At 45.0% G+C, this 21752-nt stretch overlaps 2 protein-coding genes across 2 annotated transcripts; both read left to right on the top strand.

The window, feature by feature from the left end:
* Positions 1-222: 222 nt before the first annotated feature.
* LOC143018566 (ficolin-2-like) lies at positions 223-4587 on the top strand. The gene is made up of 5 exons (XM_076174050.1): positions 223-417; positions 757-1170; positions 2041-2182; positions 3012-3245; positions 4099-4587. The coding sequence occupies exons 1-5, from the start codon at positions 250-252 to the stop codon at positions 4326-4328; spliced, it is 1188 nt and encodes a 395-aa protein (XP_076030165.1). The 5' UTR covers positions 223-249; the 3' UTR covers positions 4329-4587.
* Positions 4588-9753: 5166 nt separating this feature from the next.
* LOC143018564 (microfibril-associated glycoprotein 4-like) lies at positions 9754-14848 on the top strand. The gene is made up of 5 exons (XM_076174047.1): positions 9754-9963; positions 10299-10724; positions 11616-11757; positions 12589-12822; positions 14359-14848. The coding sequence occupies exons 1-5, from the start codon at positions 9796-9798 to the stop codon at positions 14589-14591; spliced, it is 1203 nt and encodes a 400-aa protein (XP_076030162.1). The 5' UTR covers positions 9754-9795; the 3' UTR covers positions 14592-14848.
* Positions 14849-21752: the final 6904 nt, after the last annotated feature.

Here is a 21752-nt window from a genome sequence, read left to right on the forward strand (position 1 = left end):
AGGTTAGTTAGGTGGGTTACCCAGTTAACTAACTAGTTAGTGGATTCAGAATAAGGATCGTTTAGGCTGTTGGGAATCTATAATCTCTGACAGGTTTAATCTTTAATTCATTGGTTAACCATTGGTAGACAATTGTCATGAAAAAAGTTAGTGGCAACGGTGCACTTCTCGGTGCATGTATGCACACACACACATATATACATACATTGTTGCAACCACGACCCAGTTTGTACGCCTCAGTCCTCCGCTATGAGTTTCTCACTCTTGTGGCTGCTCCTTCTCGTCTACTGCCTCTTGGGGAGTCGAGGTCACGAGGTCGCCGCCGCCGAGGGCGACACAGAGGGACACGAAGATGGCACCGAAAGAGACAAGTCTTCTCTCCTCGACGCTAGCAACGCGCCTCTGCACCTCAACGTGGTAGGGGATGATTATTAATAAATTTTTTCTTAAATGATTGGAAGTCGGTGGCAGGCCTCGAAGATTTGCTTCTGGCTGGTGTCAGACTCCTTAGGTGGACGACAGAGGTCAACGGAAGGAGAGTCTCGACTCTGAGTCCTCTCGAGTCGTAAACAAAATCTCCACAGTTGGGAATTTACCGTTTGTTGACGACGCCAGCCAGAAGGAAGTCTGTGAAGGTCTACCACCAACGGGGCTCTGACACAGCTGTGCGTATGGGCCCACTACGCCCTCCCCCTCCCCCCTTGTCCCTTCCCTTCGCACTGACTCAGTTAACGCCTCCTCCTCTTTGTGTCGCAGGACGGAGCCTCCTCCTCTTTCTCCTCCGGGTGTGTGACGGCGGACAGGATCGTCCACGTCCTCGACAACTTCTCGACGCATCTGGTGGCGCTGTCGGGGCTCCTCGAGCGCCGAGAAGGAGACGCCACCTCCTGCAGAAGGAAGCCTTTTCTTCCTCCCAAGGGCGCACTTCCACACCCTGTGCCCGCCGCCGCCCCCGCCTCCCCCCAGACTCCACCGCCTCTACCTCCGGGAGATTCGCCTCTCCCCGACGCCGTCAGCACCCTCGCCTCTCCAGTGGAAGTGGAGCTCCTGGGGGGCAAGGGCGAAGGGCGCCTTCCTCCAGCAGATTGCATGGACTTACTCCGCCTGGGCCACACAAAGAGCGGTGTCTACACGGTCCAGCCCTACTCCTGCAAGTGCAAGAAGATGCAGGTAGGTCCCGACCTCTCCTTTCTATCTCTTTCTGTGTCGACCCTGTAGCCTCCTTCAGAATATTTCTTCTGGTCGACGCTAGGCGATTGTATTCAGTCGTGTGTAAAGAGCCAGGGGTGTCGTTTTTGCTGCTATGGTTATAGCTGCTGTTGGTGATGGTCAGTCTACTATAGTAGTTGCCGAAGAGAAGGAGGAGGATGAGTAGGAGTACGAGGAGGAGGAGGAGGAGGAGAAGGTCGAGCAGCTTTCCCGCCCTCCACCCCACATACACCACGGTCGTCGTCACTTGTGACGTCACTCCTACTCGGGGCGGGAAGGTTATCAGCGAACTCGTTGGGTCTCTGTCCGGGAAGTTGGATGTTAAAGTATTTCTTCTGGTCGTCGTTAGCTCCGGCTTCCCCTTTCCGTGCCAGGTGACACTTTCCAGTGCCATCACCCCCAGTCGGGTCTCAAGAGAATGATGATGGTGGTGATAATGATGGTTATCATCACAGTTATTGTTATCATTATTGTTTCCATTATTATCATTATCATCATCATCATTATTATTATTATTATTATTATCATATTTTTATTGTTATCATTGTCACTATCATTTTTATCAATATCATCTTTGCTATTATTACTATTATTAGTATTATTATTATTACTATTATCATTATTATTATTGCTGTTATCATTATTAATGTAATTACTATTATGAGCGCTATAATCACTATTTCTATCACTATCATCTTACTATTGTTTTTTAAGGATTGTTACATTTACTATCATAAGTACTATCACCGCCCGCCTCCCAGTCTGTTATGTCTGCCTTTGGAAAAAAAAAAAAAAAAAAAAAAAACTTCACTTCGTCTGCTACTCCGTCAGGTGTACTGCGACATGGACACGGACGGAGGTGGTTGGACGATGCTCCTGGCGCGGCAGGAGGAGGAGTACCAGGAGAACTTCAACAGGTCCTACGCCGAGTACGCCGAGGGCTTCGGTAACCCCGCCGGCGAGCACTGGCTCGGTGAGTGTCCTCAAGGCCTTCCTCGTCACTTTCTGAATCCTCAACGGAGATAGGGGCTCCTCCTCAGCTGAATGAAATCACCTAGCGGCAAACGGAATAAACGCACAAGTGTTTCGTATAGGTTTGGTTGATGGGGTGCATCTTCCACCATCACCCACATCTCCCCTCTCCCTCCAGCAAACACTCCAGTCTTTCTACAGATGATTTCATTCAACTCCACGGGAACCCCCTTCCTCTCCTCCCCCCATTCGGAGGCGAAGAGTTGGTCGCTTCTGTACTGGGTGTCACTTTTCCCTTTTAGCTCAGATGCTACCACGCGATTTAATCATCTCCTTGGAGCGCTGTACGGTTGTGGATATCCAAAACTGACCCACGGGATATCAAAATGACACAAATATGTCTTTCGCCCTTTTCGAAGTGGTACCGATTTGCTTACGCACATAATTCCATCTTGTAAGGTGATGACACGTACAAGGGGCATTGAGCTGGAGGTCAGTGTTGAAGGAGAGAAGCCTGGGAAGGTGAATATTTTTAATCATTCTGGGTCATACGTAGCAGGGAATGGAGGAGTAGGGGTGGAAGTAAACTGTAGAGTGAAAAGTGACATGAATAATAGGTATCTGGGAATGGATGCAAAGAGAAGACTGTGTGAAGGGTGATTGTGCCTACGCCACTCTACAGGATAGAGACATGGAATTTAAGATAGGCAGATAGGAGATATCTAAATGTATCTGAGTAGTGTTTGAGAAGTGTGGTGGAGGTTACGAGGATGGATAGGATGAGGAAAGAGGTGACGAACAGAGCATCATTTATATGATTTCTTCAACAGGCAATGAGAACATGCACGTGCTAAGTTATCACAAACGGTACGTGTTGAGAGCGGAGTTAGAGGACTGGGAGGGTAACAAGCGTTGGGCCCAGTATGCCAGTTTCCAGGTGGACAGCGCTGACGACAAGTACAAGCTGACTCTGGGAACCTACACGGGAGACGCTGGCGACTCGATGACAGTCAGCAACGGGTCCAAGTTCTCAGCTTTCGACCAGGACAATGACAAAGACTCTGGTGAGTCAATTTTTTCTTTCTTTCTAAACAGACATGGTGCCATTACCTATATCAGGACCATGTAAACATGACCTTTCCTTTGTTGTTCTTTATTCAAGTTACTTTCGTCACCTATCGTATTGAGAAACATAAAATACTCATGTGTTGTGGGTCAGATGAAAGTGACCACCGAGACGGGACCTGGAGGTGGAAATGGAAATCGGCTGTGATGATTGATCTATTTATCTATTTATTTCTTAGTTATGCACACCATGTGTCAAGGAACTATCACTTGGAAAGACACTGCACGGTTCGCGGTGTCTTCTACTAGTGTCAAGTTGGTAGGTGCGTTTTCTCTCCCATGGACCCTGGGACTATTGGGTTAATATGTATGTCAAATACTAGTCTTAATCAGTTTGGAGCACTCGGCACTGGAATGACTTTGCATCAAACCAGAGACTGTACTGTAAGACAGTCTAGGCCAGTTACTAGCATAGTACGTGAACGTCAGTTGTAGGTATATGAGCATGTGTCAAGTTTCCCTGAAGTTAATTGTACTCACTGGTTGTTTCCACAGGAGACAATACTCAATGGTTGGTACAAGTTGACTGAAATTGTCGAGAGTTATTTGGGATGGTAAGGATGGCTGCACGGGAGCTTGCTCAAAAAAGAAGAAGAAGAAAAAAAAAAGCGCTTCCTTCTGCACCTCCCCAATTGATGATGATGATGATGATGATGATGATGATGATGATGATGATGATCTGTTGATACTGTCCTCTTTGGTCGACCAGGCCTCTGTCATTAGTTTTCTTTTCTTGGAGTTGTCATTGTATATTCTTTTAACACCTTCGTAATCTATGCCTTATTTCCACAGGAAACTGCGCAGCCGCATACGGAGGGGGATTTTGGTTCTATTCTTGCTACCTGACGTTTCCCACGGGGGAGTTCTTGAGGGGTAAATACAAGGGATTCATAAAGGGGGTCAACTGGAAGACCTGGCATGGGCACAGTTATTCCCTTAAGAGTCTCTACTTTATGATAAGGCCCCTGGCATGCAAAAGGAAAGTCTCCGTGGCGCACATGGACGTCGGGAGTTGTGGTTAAAGAGAGGTGACGCAGAGGTCTTTGTTTTTTTTTATAAGAATGCCACCACCAAGCTTTCCCTGTATATTGTTAAGGAGCAAGTGCATGGGGCAGAGCGAGGAGAATCTTTTTCTTTTCATCCACGAAGAGTCAAGGCAAAAGTGTTCTGATCACCTCACCGCTTTTATAAGAGTAAAAAGACCCTTGTAAATGTATAAATCAACAAGAGGGTATCTCAACAGCCTCCAGTGTAATCTTACAATAAAATCACGTTTTTCAATCGATTTGTTTTAATTTACATTAGCAGCTCTCAACGAGAGATATGTTTGTTTCTTTCTTATTCCAATATATATATGTAATACAGTCTCACTATTTTGGTAAGAGGTCATATGTGCTATATATTTCTAAAAACGTTATTTGGAGAAACACACACACACACACACACAAAACTGAAGCTCATCAAAACCCTGATCCGTCCAAGACTGGAATATGCGTCAGTGGTATGGTCCCCACACAATGTGAGGGATATAAGCAAGATATGGGGAATACAAAGGGCAGCAACTAAACTGGTCCCCAGCCTGGCATATAAAACATATGAAGAAAAAGTAATAGAATTGGGTCTGTCAACTTTAAAGATCGAAGAGAAAGAGGTGATATGATTACGGTTTTCAGGTCACTAGAGGGGACAGATTGCATCGACAGAGATGGAAGGGCGTAGGACTGCAATGATCAAAGATGGAAGGGCTTAAGAGATCATGTGAAGAAACACATTTTTCCGTGTAGATGCGTAAATACTTGGAATAGCTTGGAAGGTAATATATCCCAAGTTGGAACAACACATGAATTCAAATCTAAATATGATGATTGAAAATCAAAGGTATAGATTAAGTTGGAACTGTATATGAAATAGAGGCAAGGAATGATGATTGGAGAGTAGCAGATGGGACCCAATAAGCGTTGCTCCATTTCTGTGTAAAACAAATGGGTAAATACAGTTAGGTAAACACACACACACACAACTCATTACCCACCAGAGTTGGAGTGCCGGCTCACAGTGTAGCGATAATTAAATTTTCAGCCTCGGGCGAGGCACGAACTCGGATCGCACGATAACACCACACCATCTAGCCGGTGTGTGTGCTTCACCATGGTCTTAGATCACATGTTGGACTTATGATCGACAGCTATTACCCTCCCGGAAGAGAGCTCAGAGCTCATCTATGACTGATGTATGGGTGATGCTGTGACCTCACACGCACACACACACAACTCCCCTCCTATGAGAGTTGAAGTAACGACTCGCAGAGCAGCCTAACTAAACTTATTTCAGCCCTGTGCTGGATTCGAACCAGGACCGCCGTGTTGGCGGCCGCGATCGTTATCACTGCGCCGTCAAGTCGTCTGTATGTATGTATGTATGTGTGTGTATGTGTCTGTGTGCGTACGTGTTCGTGTGTGTGTGCACGTATGTGTGGATAAATAACATAAAAAGTGGCAACGGAAGCTGAAAGTAATCAGTTAGAATAAAAACAAAAAAGTTCATTGTGGTGACGTCATCCACAATGACGTAACAGCTGCCACTTTTATCTTCCTCCATATCTGCCGTCAGGAGATTTCTTTCATCTCCATTTTCTTTTTCGGTTTTCACACTTTTCAGCATTTTTCGGGTCACCTGAAGATTTGTTCTCCCAGATAACGACCAGGTGACAATTCTTCAAGTGGGCTATCCTGGGGTGACAAATATTAAGGTGGGCTATGGTTAGGTTAGGTCAGGTCAGGTAAAGTTACATCCTTGTGTGTGATGTATTCATACGAGCACGCACGCACACACAAATATGATAAATTGGAGAGTAAGATACAGTTACCCACGAGCGTTGCTACTTTCCTGTATAATACAACTAAGTAAAAATATGGTTCAACACACACACACACACACACACACACACACACACACATACACACACGCGCGCGCGTAGACAAAGTTTGACGGATGCGTAACCTTAGAACAGCCTAGAAGACGATGCAGCCAAAGCGGTATGATAAATAGAAGGTAAGAGACGGGACCTTACGAGCGTAGCTCCCTTCCTGTGTACTACAATAAGTTAAACACACGCACGGTTTGACGGTACAGAGGTACAGTTCTCGATCGCTAAAATAGCAACGATCTTAGTTCGATTCCCGCTCGTGACTAAAAATGTCAGCAACGCTAACGCCACACGACCTACTTCAGCTTACTTGGGGCGGGTGACCTCATGGGCGTTCAAGGGTCACATCTGACTTGAGCGACCCAGCCAAGGATGGCCTAGTTCGCTCCACCCCAACTTCAACCAAGTCGTTGGTATGGCGCCTCTTTCCATTACCAACTTTGCGCGGGCGCGTCTCTGCTTTGCCTTGCTCCTGAAGTCGTTCTTCAAATGTTCCTCAGGCACTCAGGAGGAGGACCTAGCACACCAAGGAGTCCTCCGCGGGGATGTTGAAACTCCGTCCAACCTCCGTCAGAGGTGGAAGCCCCAAAAGCAACAGGCCCTGTGGAAGACCATGAACAACAAGTCAACGAAGAGACAGAGGACAAAGAAACAACCTCGAACGTCGTCACTCAAGAGAGTCTCCATCGACTTCGGAGACTATTGAAGTGGCCAGCCGAAGACCTTTCAGAGCCAACTACCACATCCATTTTTCCCTGGGGTCCGGAGGCTTCGGAGAAACCTTCGTCGTCTCAGACAAGGCCACCGGTAGCACAGGCGTCTCCAAGATCCCTCTCAGAGGGAAGGCGTGCGCCAACGAGACCTCAAAGGAGATCGAGGCTCTCAAAGCCCTTGTGCACTGCCTTCGTGGTACGTTGAGTACCATCAGCAAGAAAACTCTATCGGGGCAGGCTTCTTCTTCTTCTTCCCTGGCCTGGAGCGCCCGTGTCGTCTCCGACGCAAGGCAGCTCGTGGCCGCAGTGACCTTTATGCACGAGAACGGCTTCGTTCACCTCGACCTAAAAGCCGACAACGACGTCCTCGACGACAAGGAGGAGGTTGTCAAGGTGATGACTTCGGTGCTTCGGCGAAGACATCGAACGCCTACAAGCAAGAGATGACGACCGTTCAGGGAATGCCTTGGTATATGTCTCCAGAGGTGCCGGACAAGAAGCAGAACCCTTACGCCGGAGACAAGGCCGACTTCTGGTACTTAGGATGCGTCCTGTACCAGCTGGCCACTGGACACCTCCCTTACTTTAAGAAGTTCCCCTAGGACTTCAAGGGGACCCGAAAGGAAGACCCTCCTTCAAGAACCTTGTAACAGGAGGTTTCTGCCAAGGACAGCAAGAAGCTCTCCACAAAATCTTCTCCAGGATGCTGGACACCAAATCAAAGACCAGAGCCACCATCTGGCAGGTGGCTCACATTCAATTCCCACAGAGGGAAAATGTCAGGACATTCGCGTAGGTATAAATATAACAGTACACAAACGCATGTTTACACATACACATTTATACATACATATATATGTTGAGATTTTGTGACAAGTTGAAAAAGGTGGAAAAAAGAGAGTCACGGGTTTCGTTCCGAGTTTATTCCTGACCGGTTTCGTTTGTAGCTTCTTCAGAAGCTACAAGCAAAACCGGTCAGGAATAAACTCGGAACGAGACCCGTGACTCTTTTTTCCACCTTTTTCATACATATATATGTATATACAGTATATATGTATATATATATTATATATATATAAATATATATATATATATATATATATATACATATATTTGTGAGTGTGTGTGTGTGCATGTGTGTGTGTGTGTGTGTTTGTGTGTGTGTATGTGTGTGTGTGTGCAAGGCAGGGTAAGATGATATGTAGGACCAACAGTCACCCAGGATGCATGACCGCACTCCCTCTCCACGTCGCTGATGGATCCAGAGGAACAGCAACGCTATCACACTTTAGCGTCAGCGCCGTTGCAGGAGTTGCCAAAGCGATGTTGTTACACAACAGGGAACTTCCTTCGTGACTTCCGACTCCTGATTTGTTCATGAAGTTTACTCCTGAAGCCTTTCCCATAGTTGGGTGCGGCTGCAATGCAGCGGACCATGAGGCAGGTAGTAATGGGTTACATGGTACCATTAACAGGGATATCTCTGACCTGACCTGACCTCGTAAACACATACAAATATGTAAACATACACAAACATATATACACACGAATAAATAAACACACACACGCTCACCTGTAAGAGTGATATTTCATCTTTTTCTCTGCAACCCTTTTTAGTTGCTTAGTTGTATTATTTATCAAGTTTACATATTCCATTTCATTCTACGCTGTTCTCTTGTGAGGGTGGGTATGCCACTGTTATATATCTTGTTCCTCTTTTTTCTATATTCATTATTTCGGCCATGCCTTCTCCCATTTCTATTTTTTCCACTTCAATACAATTTTTTGCTATTGTCATCGCTCCTCCAATCTTTTCTCCTCTGTCCCCTCTCCGTGTTTTATATTAACCTTCGCTTATTTCAGCTTCAATATTTCACTTATATCTAATGTGAACTAACTTCATTATCCCTGTTCGTTTTTCCCTTAATCCTTTAACTCTTAAACTCTAATTTAGTTGAACTTAAACATGAGCGTCATGTGGCACGTTTCTCTGATGCTGATCCCACCCACAGGACTGTCTCCACCTGAGACAGCCTTCAGGGGAGGAGGCAAAGGAAGGGGACGCCTAAAGATCTCATGGCTGGGGAGAGTTGATCGATCCCGTTGAAAGCTGTTTGTTATGGGAAGGGTGGATGCACGCAAGCTGGCTCGGAGAAACCGCGGTGGACTGGCGACGGTGTGTGGGAGAGGCGAGCGAACACCCGGCGTGCGGTACCAATAGATGATGATGATAACCCTTTCGTTTTCGAATGGGTTCTGCTATGGAGATCAATCGGCTAGCCTGGCGATGGCCAGAACAAAGAGAAAAGGCCCCATCCGTCCTGTTTTCGGTCTTACCATTCTTTTCTCTTTCTTTGCCCCCACACTCTCTTCCCATCATCTGTATCTATCTACGAGTATACACATTCCCATGTGTGTGTATTCATGCGTGTGCGCACGAACGCAGTCTCAGTCATGTTTACAGTAAAACATGAAGTAATAAACACTTGGGTGCCTAATGAGCACATCATGTAATTTCACCCTTGTGGGATCCACAGGAGGAATTCCCCAAGTAAAGTGTCCTCAAGAGACCACCGAGTTGCCAGTTTCTTCTGTCAGGTTAGTTAGGTGGGTTACCCAGTTAACTAACTAGTTAGTGGATTCAGAATGAGGATCGTTTAGGCTGTTGGGAATCTATAATCTCTGACAGGTTTAATCTTTAATACATTGGTTAGCCATTGGTAGACAATCGTCATGAAAAAAAGTTAGTGGTAACGGTGCACTTCTCGGTGTATGTATATACACACACACACACGTATATACATACATTGTTGCAACCACGACCCAGTTTGTACGCCTCAATCCTCCGCTATGAGTTTCTCACTCTTGTGGCTGCTCCTCTCCCTCTACTGCCTCTTGGGGAGTCGAGGTCTCGAGGTCGCCGCCGCCGAGGGCGACACCGAGGGACACGAAGATGGCACCGAAAGAGACAAGTCTTCTCTCCTCGACGCTAGCAACGCGCCTCTGCACCTCAACGTGGTAGGGGATGATTATTAATACATTTTTTTTTAAATGATTGGAAGGCGGTGGTAGGCCTCGAAGATTTGCTTCTGGCTGGTGTTAGACTCCTTAGGTGGACGACAGAGGTCAACGGAAGGGGAGAGTCTCGACTCTGAGTCCTCTCGAGTCGTAAACAAAGTCTCCACAGTTGGGAGTTTACTGTTTGTTGACGACGCCAGCCAGAAGAAAGTCTGTCAAGGTCTGCCACCAAAGGGGCTCTGACACAGCTGTGCGTATGGACCCACTACGCCCCGCCCCCTTGTCCCTTCCCTTCGCACTGATTCAGTAAACGCCTCTTCCTCTTTGTGTCGCAGGACGGAGCCTCCTCCTCTTTCTCCTCTGGGTCTATGACGGCGGACAGGATCGTCCACGTCCTCGACAACTTCTCGACGCATCTGGTGGCGCTGTCGGGGCTCCTCGAGCGCCGAGAAGGAGACGCCACCTCCTGCAGAAGGAAGCCTTCTCTTCCTCCCAAGGGCGCACTTCCACACCCTGTGCCCGCCGCCGCCCCCGCCTCCCCCGCCTCCCCCCAGACTCCACCGCCTCTACCTCTGGGAGATTCGCCTCTCCCCGACGCCGTCAGCACCCTCGCCTCTCCAGTGGAAGTGGAGCTCCTGGGGGGCAAGGGCGAAGGGCGCCTTCCTCCAGCAGATTGCATGGACTTACTCCTCCTGGGCCACACAAAGAGCGGTGTCTACACGGTCCAGCCCTACTCCTGCAAGTGCAAGAAGAAGATGCAGGTAGGTCCCGACCTCTCCTTTCTATCTCTTTCTGTGTCGACCCTGTAGCCTCCTTCAGAATATTTCTTCTGGTCGACGCTAGGCGATTGTATTCAGTCGTGTGTAAAGAGCCAGGGGTGCCGTTGTTGTTGCTATAGTTATAGCTGCTGTTGGTGATGGTCAGTCTACTATAGCAGTTGCCCAAGAGAAGGAGGAGGATGAGTAGGAGTACGAGGAGGATGAGTAGGAGTACGAGGAGGAGGAGGAGGAGGAGAAGGTCGAGCAGCTTTCCCGCCCTCCACCCCACATACGCCACGGTCGTCGTCACTTGTGACGTCACTCCTCCTCGGGGCGGGGCGGGAAGGTTATCACCAAACTCGTTGGGTCTCTGTCCGGGAAGTTGGACGTTAAAGTATTTCTTCTGGTCGTCGTTAGCCCCGGCTTCCCCTTTCCGTGCCCGGTGACACTTTCCGGTGCCATCAGCCCCAGTCGGGTCTCAAGAGAATGATGATGGTGGTGATAATGATGGTTATCATCACAGTTATTGTTATCATTATTGTTTCCATTATTATCATTATCATCATCATCATCATTATTATTATTATTATTATATCTTTATTGTTATCATTGTCATCATCATTTTTATTAATATTATTTTTGTTATTATTACTATTATCATTATTATTACTATTATCACTGTTATTACTATTATCATTATTATTATTGCTGTTATCATTATTAATGTAATTATTATTATGAGCGCTATAATCACTATTTCTATTACTATCATCTTACTATTGTTTTTTAAGGATTGTTACATTTACTATCATAAGTACTATCACCGCCCGCCCCCCAGTCTGTTTTCCTCTGCCTTTGAAAAAAAGAGATTTCCTTCGTCTGCTACTCCTTCAGGTGTACTGCGACATGGACACGGACGGAGGTGGATGGACGATGCTCCTGGCGCGGCAGGAGGAGGAGTACCAAGAGAACTTCAACAGGTCCTACGCCGAGTACGCCGAGGGCTTCGGTAACCCCGCCGCCGAGTACTGGCTCGGTGAGTGTCCTCAAGGCCTTCCTCGTCACCTTCCGAATCCCCAACGGGGATAGGGGCTCCTCCTTGGCTGAATGAAATCACCTAGCGGCAAACGGAATAAACGCACAAGTGTTTCGTATAGGTTTGGTTGATGGGGTGCATCTTCCACCATCACCCACATCTCCCCTCTCCCTCCCCAAACACCCCAGTCTTTCTACAGATGATTTCATTCAACTCCACGGGAAGCCCCTTCCTCTCCTCCCCCCATTCGGTGGCGAAGAGTTGGTCGCTTCTGTACTGGGTGTCACTTTTCCCTTTTAGCTCAGATGCTACTACGCGATTTAATCATCTCCTTGGAGCGCTGTACGGTTGCGGACATCCAAAACTGACCCACGGGATATCAAAATGACACAAATGTGTCTTTCGCCCTTTTCGAAGTGGTACCGATTTGCTTACGCACATAATTCCATCTTGTAAGGTGATGACACGTACAAGGGGCATTGAGCTGGAGGTCAGTGTTGAAGGAGAGAAGCCTGGGAAGGTGAATATTTTTAATCATTCTGGGTCACATGTAGCAGGGAATGGAGGAGTAGGCGTGGAAGTAAACTGTAGAGTGAAAAGTGACATGAATAATAGGTATCTGGGAATGGATGCAAAGAGAAGACTGTGTGAAGGGTGATTGTGCCTACGCCACTCTACAGGATAGAGACATGGAATTTAAGATAGGCAGGTAGGATATATCTAAATGTATCTGAGAAGAAGTGTTTGAGAAGTGTGGTGGAGGTTACGAGGATGGATAGGATGAGGAAAGAGGTGACGAACAGAGCATCATTTATATGATTTCTTCAACAGGCAATGAGAACATGCACGTGCTAAGTTATCACAAACGGTACGTGTTGAGAGTGGAGTTAGAGGACTGGGAGGGCAGCAAGCGTTGGGCCCAGTATGCCAGTTTCCAAGTGGACAGCGCTGACGACAAGTACAAGCTGACTCTGGGAACCTACACGGGAGATGCTGGCGACTCGATGACAGTCAGCAACGGGTCCAAGTTCTCAGCTTTCGACCAGGACAATGACCTATATTCTGGTGAGTTAATTTTTTCTTTATTTCTAAACAGACATGGGGCCAAAACCTATATCAGGACCATGTAAACATGACCTTTCCTTTGTTGTTCTTTATTCAAGTTACTTTCGTCACCTATCGTATTGAGAAACATAAAATACTCATGTGTTGTGGGTCAGATGAAAGTGACCACCGAGACGGGACCTGGAGGTGGAGATGGAAATCGGCTGTGATGATTGATCTATTTATCTATTTATTTCTTTGTCATGCACACCATGTGTCAAGGAACTATCACTTGGAAAGACACTGCACGGTTCGCGGTGTCTTCTACTAGTGTCAAGTTGGTGGGTGCGTTTTCTCTCCCATGGAACCTTGGAACTATTGGGTTAATATGTATGTCAAATACTAGTCTCCCCTCGTTGGGCTCGGTGGTGGGTAGAGGCGTGACGGGGCGAAATTCAGGCGTATGTTCATGGCAATCATACTGGACATATATAGTGGGGACGGGCTCGAAACCCATTCTCGTCAAAATTACATAACTCGCTGGACAGAGTGCCGTGGTGTTGCAAATTAGGTACAAACACATGAAGCTAGGCTTGGGGTGACCCTCCAGTAGGCATATGACCTTGAAGAAATGCTCTAGGCTAAGCTTGACCAGTGCCCGCCACGAGGCACACCTATTGTTTTGGGCGACTTCAATGCGGTTACTGGTACCGACACAGTTGGCTATGAACTATGTCTTGGCTCCGATGGTTCTGGAACCAGGAACATTAACAGTTTTCTCATTCTGAGCTTCGCAAAGTCCGGAAGGCAGAGAAGTGCCGGTTCTTGGTTCCGACAGCCACACCGATGGACAAGGTATAGTTATGCCGAAAGATTAGCCACGGAGATCGAAAGCTCCTACAGAACTGCATGGTTTATCAAGGTGCTGCATTCTTTGGGACTGACAGATTTGTGGCCGCAATACTCTGACTGTGTATCAAATCCAGGAGAATCCCGAGATGCAATCCACCTAGGTTTCATCTGGAGAAAGTCAGTGATGATGTGTGCGCCCAGGAGTTTCCGGTAACAATTCTTAATCAGTTTGGAGCACTCGGTACTGGAATGACTTTGCATCAAACCAGAGACTGTACTGTAAGACAGTCTAGGCCAGTTACTAGCATAACTCGTGAACGTCAGTTTTAAGTATATGATTAAGTATATGAGCACGTGACACGTTTCCCTGAAGTTAATTGTACTCACTGGTTGTTTCCACAGGAGACAATACTCAATGGGATAGACTAAGGGGACGCCCATAGAATTCATGGTTGGTACAAGTTGACTGAACTTGTCGAGAATTGTTTGGGATGGTAAGGATGGCTGCACGGGAGCTTGCTTAAAAAAAAAAAAAAAAAAAAAAAAAAAAATCGCTTCCTGGTGCACCTCCCCAATTGATGATGTTGATGATTTGTTGATACTGTCCTCTCTTGTCGACCAGGCCTCTGTGATTAGTCTTCTTTTCTTGGAGTTGTCATTGCATATTCTTTTAACACCTTCGTAATCTATGCCTTCTTTCCACAGGAAACTGCGCAGCCACATACGGAGGGGGATTTTGGTTCAATAATTGCTACCTAACGCTTCCCACGGGGGAGTTCTTGGGGGATAAATACGAGGGAACGAAAAAGGGGGTCATCTGGCACAGCTGGCATGGGTACAGTTACTCCCTTAAGAGTCTCTACTTCAAGATAAGGCCCCTGGCATGCAAAAGGAAAGTCTCCGTGGCGCACATGGACGTCGGGAGTTGTGGTTACTGAGAGGTGACGCACAGGTCTTTGTTTTTTTTATAAGAATGCCACCACCAAGCTTTCCCTGTGTAATGTTAAGGAGCGAGTGCATGGGGCAGAGCGAAGAGAATCTTTTTCTTTTCATCCCACGATGAGTCAAGGCAAAAGTGTTCTGATCAGCTCACCAATTTTATAAGAGTAAAAAAGAACCTTGTATCTGCATAAATCAACAAGGGGGTATCTCAACAGCCTCCAGTGTAATCTCACAATAAAATCACGTTTTTCAATCGATTTGTTTTAATTGATCTTAGCAGCTCTCAGCGAGAGATATGTTTGTTTCTGTCTTATTTCAATATATAGATGAAATACAGTCTCACTATTTTGGTAAGAGGTCATATGTTCTATATATTTCTAAAAACGTTCTTTGGAGAAACACACACACACAAAATTGAAACTCATCAAAACCTGATCCGTCCAAGACTGGAATATGCGTCAGTGGTATGGTCCCCAGACAATGTGAAGGATATAAGCAGGATATGGGGAATACAACGAGCAGCAACTAAACTGGTCCCCAGCCTGGCAGATATAACATATGAAGAAAAAAAGTAAGAGAATTAGGTTTGTCAACTTTGAAAGATAGAAGAGAAAGAGGTGATATGATTACGGTATTCAGGTCACTAAAGGGGAAGAATACACTGACACAGATGGAAGGGCTTAAGAGGTCATGGGAGCAAATTGACAAAGACCACATGTCTAGACGATGTGAAGAAACACACTTTTCCATGTAGATGCATAAATACTTGGAATAGCTTAGAAGGTAAATCCCAAGTTGGGACAACACACGAATTCAAATCTAAATATGATAATTTAAAATCAAGGGTATAGATTAAGTTGGAACTGTACATGAATATGAGGCTACGAATGATAGATTGGAGAGTAAGAGATGGGACCCAATGAGCGTTCCTCCTTTCCTCTATACTACAATTAGGTGATTACAGTTAGAGAAACACACACACACAAACACAAACACACACACAAATCTCATTACCCACCAGAGTTGGAGTGCCGGCTCACAGTGTAGCGATAATGAAATTTTCAGACTTGGGCGAGTCTCGAACTCGGATCACACGATAACACCACACCATCTAGCCGGTGTGTGTGCTTCACCATGGTCTTGGGTCACGTGTTGGACTCGTGATCGACAGCTATTACCCTCCCGGAAGAGAGCTCAGAGCTCATCTATGACTGATCTATGGATAATGCTGTGATCTTACACGCACACACACACACATAACTCCCCTTCCACGGGAGTTGGAGTAAAGACTCGTAGAGCAGCGTAACTGAAATTATTTCAGCTCTGGGATGGATTCGAACCAGGACCGCCATGTTGGCGGCCGCGATCGCTACCACTGCGCCGACAAGTCGTCTGCATGTGTGTGTGTGTGTGTGTGTGTGTGTGTATGTGTGAATAACATAAAAAATGTCAGCGGAAGTTGAAAGTAATCAGTTAGAACAAAGGTCATTGTGGTGACGTCATCTACAATGACGTAACATCTGCCACTTTTATCTTCCTCCATATCTGCCGCCAGGAGATTTCTTTCATCTCCCTTTTCTTTTCTCCGTTTTCTTTTTCGGTTTTCATACTTTTCAGTATTCTTCAGGTCACCTGAAGATTTGTCATCCCAGATAATGACCGTGTGACAATTCTTCAAGTGGGCTATCCTGGGGTGACAAATATTAAGGTGGGCTATGGTTAGGTTAGGTCAGGTCAGATAAGGTTACATCCTTGTGTGTGATGTATTTATACGAGCACGCACGCATACACAGGTATGATAAATTGGAGAGTAAGATACAGGACCCCACGAGCGTTGCTACTTTCCTGAATAATACAGCTAAGTAAAAATATGGTTAAACACACACACACATACACACACGCGCGCGCGCGCGCATAAAGTTTGATGGATGCGTAACAAATGCGGAACCTTAGAACAGCCTAGAAGAAGATGCAGCCAAAGAGGTATGATAAATAGAAGATAAGAGACGGGACCCTACGAGCGAGGCTCCCTTCCTGTGTACTACAATTAGCTAAAGACACACACACACACGGTTCGACGGTACAGAGGTACAGTTCTCGATCGCTAATACAGCAACGATCTCAGTTCGATTCCCGCCCGTGACTGAAAATATCAACAACGCTAACGTCACACGACCTACTTCCGCTTACTTGGGGCGGGTGACCTCATGGGCGTTCAAGGGTCACATCTGACTTGAGCGACCCAGCCAAGGATGACCTGGTTCGCTCAACCCCAACTTCAACCAAGTCGTTGGTATGGCGCCTCTTTCCATCACCAACTTTGCACGGGTGCGTCTCTGCTTTACCTTGCTCTTGAAGTCATTCTTCAGATGTAGCTCAGGCACTCAGGAGGAGGACCTAACACACCAAGGAGTCCTCCGAGGGGATGTTCAAACCCACATCCAACCTCCGTCAGAGGTGGAAGCCCCAAAAGCAATAAGCCCTGTGGAAGACTACGAACAAGACGACGAAGAGACCGAGGACAAAGAAACATCCTCAAACGTCGTCACTCAAGAGTCTCCATCGACTTCGGAGTCTATCGAAGTGGCCAGCCGAAGACCTTTCAGAGCCAACTACCACATCCATTTTTCCCTGGGCTCTGGAGGCTTCGAAGAGACCTTCGTCGTCTCAGACAAGGCCACGGGTAGCACAGGTGTCTCCAATATCCCTCTCAGAGGGAAGGCGTGCGCCAACGAGACCTCAAAGGAGATCGAGGCTCTCAAAGCCCTTGTGCACTGCCTTCGTGGTGCGTTGAGTACCATCAGCACTGCCTTCGTGGTACGTTGAGTACCATCAGCACTGCCTTCGTGGTACGTTGAGTACCATCAGCAAGAGAACTCTGTCGGGGCAAACTTCTTCTTCTTCTCTAGCCTGGGGCGCCCGTGTCGTCTCCGACGCAAGGCAGCTCGTGGCCGCAGTGACCTTTATGCACGAGAACGGCTTCTTTCACCTCGACCTAAAAGCCGACAACGACGTCCTCGACGACAAGGAGGAGGTTGTCAAGGTGATGACTTCGGTGCTTCGGTGAAGACATCGAACGCCTACAAGCAAGAGATGACGACCGTTCAGGGAATGCCTTGGTATATGTATCCAGAGGTGCCGGACAAGAAGCAGAACCCTTACGCCGGAGACAAGGCCGACGTCTGGTACTTAGGATGCGTCCTGTACCAGCTGGCCACTGGACACCTCCCTTACTTTAAGAAGTTCCCCTAGGACTTCAAGGGGACCCGAAAGGAAGACCCTCCTTCAAGAACCTTGTAACAGGAGGTTTCTGCCAAGGACAGCAAGAAGCTCTCCACAAAATCTTCTCCAGGATGCTGGACACCAAATCAAAGACCAGAGCCACCATCTGGCAGGTGGCTCACAGAGGGAAAATGTCACGGTTCTGAATTCGGTCTTAGGGCAATAAAACCCAAACGTGAAAAACGTCCATTTTTTTCTCCAAAAAGAAATGAAAAAAGACATAGAAGAAGATAAAGACATTAAAAAATATGCAAAGAAAATACGAGAAAAATGAATAAACGAACAAATAAACGAAAAAGATAATAAAGGAAGAAGCAAATAAAATGAAAAGAAAGAGAAATATTTATCAAGAAAAATTAAAAGGAAAAAATATGTAGTTTCTCCCTAATGAAATGTCTCAAGAGATTGAAAATGTCGAAAAAAATAAAAAAAACTAAAAAGAAACAAGGAAGAAATGAATAAAAAAGCAATAAAAAAAGGAATCAAAGAGAAGGAAGATACAGAAAAAGGAGGGAACAAAAAGGAAAACCGAGAAAAAAAAAAAAAAAAAAAAAAATATATATATATATATATATATATATAATAATAATAATAATAATAATGATAATAAAAGTCCCCTTGATAAGAGTGTCCATACAACAAACTGTTTGCTTTCATTGAAATATATAAGCGAGTTGAAAAAAAAAAGAGAAAATCCTAATTCTTTTCTCTCATTGACTCTCCATTCTATCCAGGGTGGTGGGAAGGGCTCTTCCCTCAACTGAATAAAATACCTCCATCTAAACTAATATTAATTTCCAAGTCGTGACCAAAAGAATAAACGAAATTATTTTAGATATTTTACCAATGGAGATTTTTTCAGTAGGTTAAAATCAAAGACACAGACACACATACACATGTAGAAGGAGTACAACGTAACCTACTAAACTGGATGGAGGATTTCCTGCATGGTATAAAAATGAGAGTAGTGCTCAGAGAAAAGTGTTCAGGTTGGGAAGAGGTGATTAGTGGAGTTCCACATGGATCAGTATTAGCTCCAATAATGTTCGATATTTATGTGAATGACATGGATGAAGATATGGAATGTTATATGAGCTTCTTTGAAGACGATGCTAAATTGTTGAGGAAAGTGAAAACCGAAACGGATTGTGAATCACTACAGACCCAAACAAGGTTTGGAAATAGAGTCAGAAGAGGGAAGTGGACTTCAACATTGAGAAATGTAGCATAATGGAGTGTACAGACTATAGTTTCATACTTAAGTTTCTCTCCAAAGTGAACTTCTCTTTTCTTGGTGAAAGGGGAGAGGAGGGGATATTGGCTCAGAGTCTGGTGTGGGAGAATCCATATTAGCCAAAGCATCAGTCATTAATATCCAATCTAATATGACCTTTAGCATTCTATTGTTTTCCTCATGGCCTATGGAACCTAACTTATCCCCTCCCTCCCTCTCCCCTCTCCTCTCCTTCCTCTCATCCTCTTCCTCCTCCTACTGCCCCTCCCCTTCTTCCTCCGGCTCTTCCCCCTCCTCCAGTAACCACACCCTCTTCCCCTGACCTCTGAGGTCACATTATTGGCCCCTTTAAGTGCCGACCGCTTGATCTTTCATATATATATATATATATATATATATATATATATATATATATATATATATATATATATATGTGTGTGTGTTATCTGAGAAACAAAGCAAAAGAGACAGACGAACTGTATATTTCGACCACTACTGTGGTCCTCTTCAGCAGAAATATACAGTTCGAAATAAACAGTTCGTCTGTCTCTTTTGCTTTGTTTTTCCGATAGTGGGTAATTTAAAACATTTTACTTAATGTGCTACTACATTTTCGTCTTGTGATATATATATATATATATATATATATATATATATATATATATATATATCAAGCTCAGTACATGTCATGCTTGTATTTTTCCACACCTACCTTTGAAAGTAGGTACACGCTTTATCATTCTCTTGTATTGTACCTTTTCAACTTATTACAAAAATTGTTCCCATATTTTACTCATTACTGTGTGTAATTGTTTTGTATCTTATTTTACCAGGATTCTATTGTATCATACATCACCAGAATTGTCCTTGTATCATTTATTTTAGTACACTTGTCATCGTTGCCGTATTTGATTGTGTATTTTTGTTATTACACTCTACTCTTGAAAATGTCTTTCTTAAGACAAAACGTCGAGATCTATAATCAACGGAAACGAAATGGAAGAATACGAAGACCTAGTTTCTGTTCATCCGGTTAATGGAAATCTTTAATCAGGACAATTGAGAATACGAGAAGAAATCTAAATAACTACAACAATGCTATCGTCTTGAACTATACGTGCATTATAGAAAACCTGCTCCCTTCTTTTACATATATATATATATATATATATATATATATATATATATATATATATATATACACACACAGACACACACACACACACACACACACACACACACACATATATATATATATATATATTGTGTGTCTCAGGCCATTCGCGTAGGTATAAATATAACAGTACACAAACGCATGTTTACACATACACATTTATACATACATATATATGTTGAGATTTTGTGACAAGTTGAAAAAGGTGGAAAAAAGAGAATCACGGGTCTCGTTCTAAGTTTATTCCTGACCGGTTTCGCTTGTAGCTTCTTCAGAGCAAAACCGGTCAGGAATAAACTCGGAACGAGACCCGTGACTCTCTTTTTTCCACCTTTTTCATACATATATATGTATATACAGTATATATGTACATATATATTATATATATATAAATATATATATATATACATCTATTTGTGCGTGTGTGTGTGTGTGTGCATGTGTGTGTGTGTGTGTGTTTGTGTGTGTGTATGTGTGTGTGTGTGCAAGGCAGGGTAAGATGATATGTAGGACCAACAGTCACCCAGGATGCACGATCCATTCCCTCTCCACGTCGCTGATGGATCCAAAGGAACAGCAAAGCTATTACACTTTGGCGTCAGCGCCGTTGCAGGAGTTGCCAAAGCGATGTTGTTACACAACAGCGAACTTCCTTCCTGACTCCAATTCCTGATTTTTTCATGAGGTTTACTCCTGAAGCCTTTCCCATAGTTGGGTGCGGCTGCAATGCAGCGGACCATGAGGCAGGTAGTAATGGGTTACATGGTACCATTAACAGGGATATCTCTGACCTGACCTGACCTCGTAAACACATACAAATATGTAAACATACACAAACATATATACACACGAATAAATAAACACACACACGCTCACCTGTAAGAGTGATATTTCATCTTTTTCTCTGCAACCCTTTTTAGTTGCTCAGTTGTATTTTTGATCAAGTTTCTATATTCCATTTCATTCTACGCTGTTCTCTTGTGAGGGTGGGTATGCCACTGTTATATATCTTGTTCCTCTTTTTTCTATATTCATTATTTCGGCCATGCCTTCTCCCATTTCTATTTCTTCCACTTCAATACAATTTTTTGCTATTGTCATCACTCCTCCAATCTTTTCTCCTCTGTCCCCTCTCCGTGTTTTATATTAACCTTCGCTTATTTCAGCTTCAATATTTCACTTATATCTAATGTGAACTAACTTCATTATCCCTGTTCGTTTTTCCCTTAATCCTTTAACTCTTGAACTCTAATTTAGTTGAACTTGAACATGAGCGTCATGTGGCACGTTTCTCTGATGCTGATCCCACCCATAGGGCTGTCTCCACCTGAGACAGCCTTCATTGGAGGAGGCAAAGGAAGGGGACGCCTAAAGAACTCATGGCTGGGGAGAGTTGATTGATCCCGTTGAAAGCTGTTTGTTGGGAAGGGTGGATGCACGCAAGCTGGATCGGAGAAACCGCGGTGG

This window comes from Oratosquilla oratoria, chromosome 35, assembly GCF_046742065.1.
Source record: "Oratosquilla oratoria isolate Oo_2021 chromosome 35, ASM4674206v1, whole genome shotgun sequence".
In the NCBI taxonomy this organism is placed as follows: Eukaryota; Metazoa; Arthropoda; class Malacostraca; order Stomatopoda; family Squillidae; genus Oratosquilla; species Oratosquilla oratoria.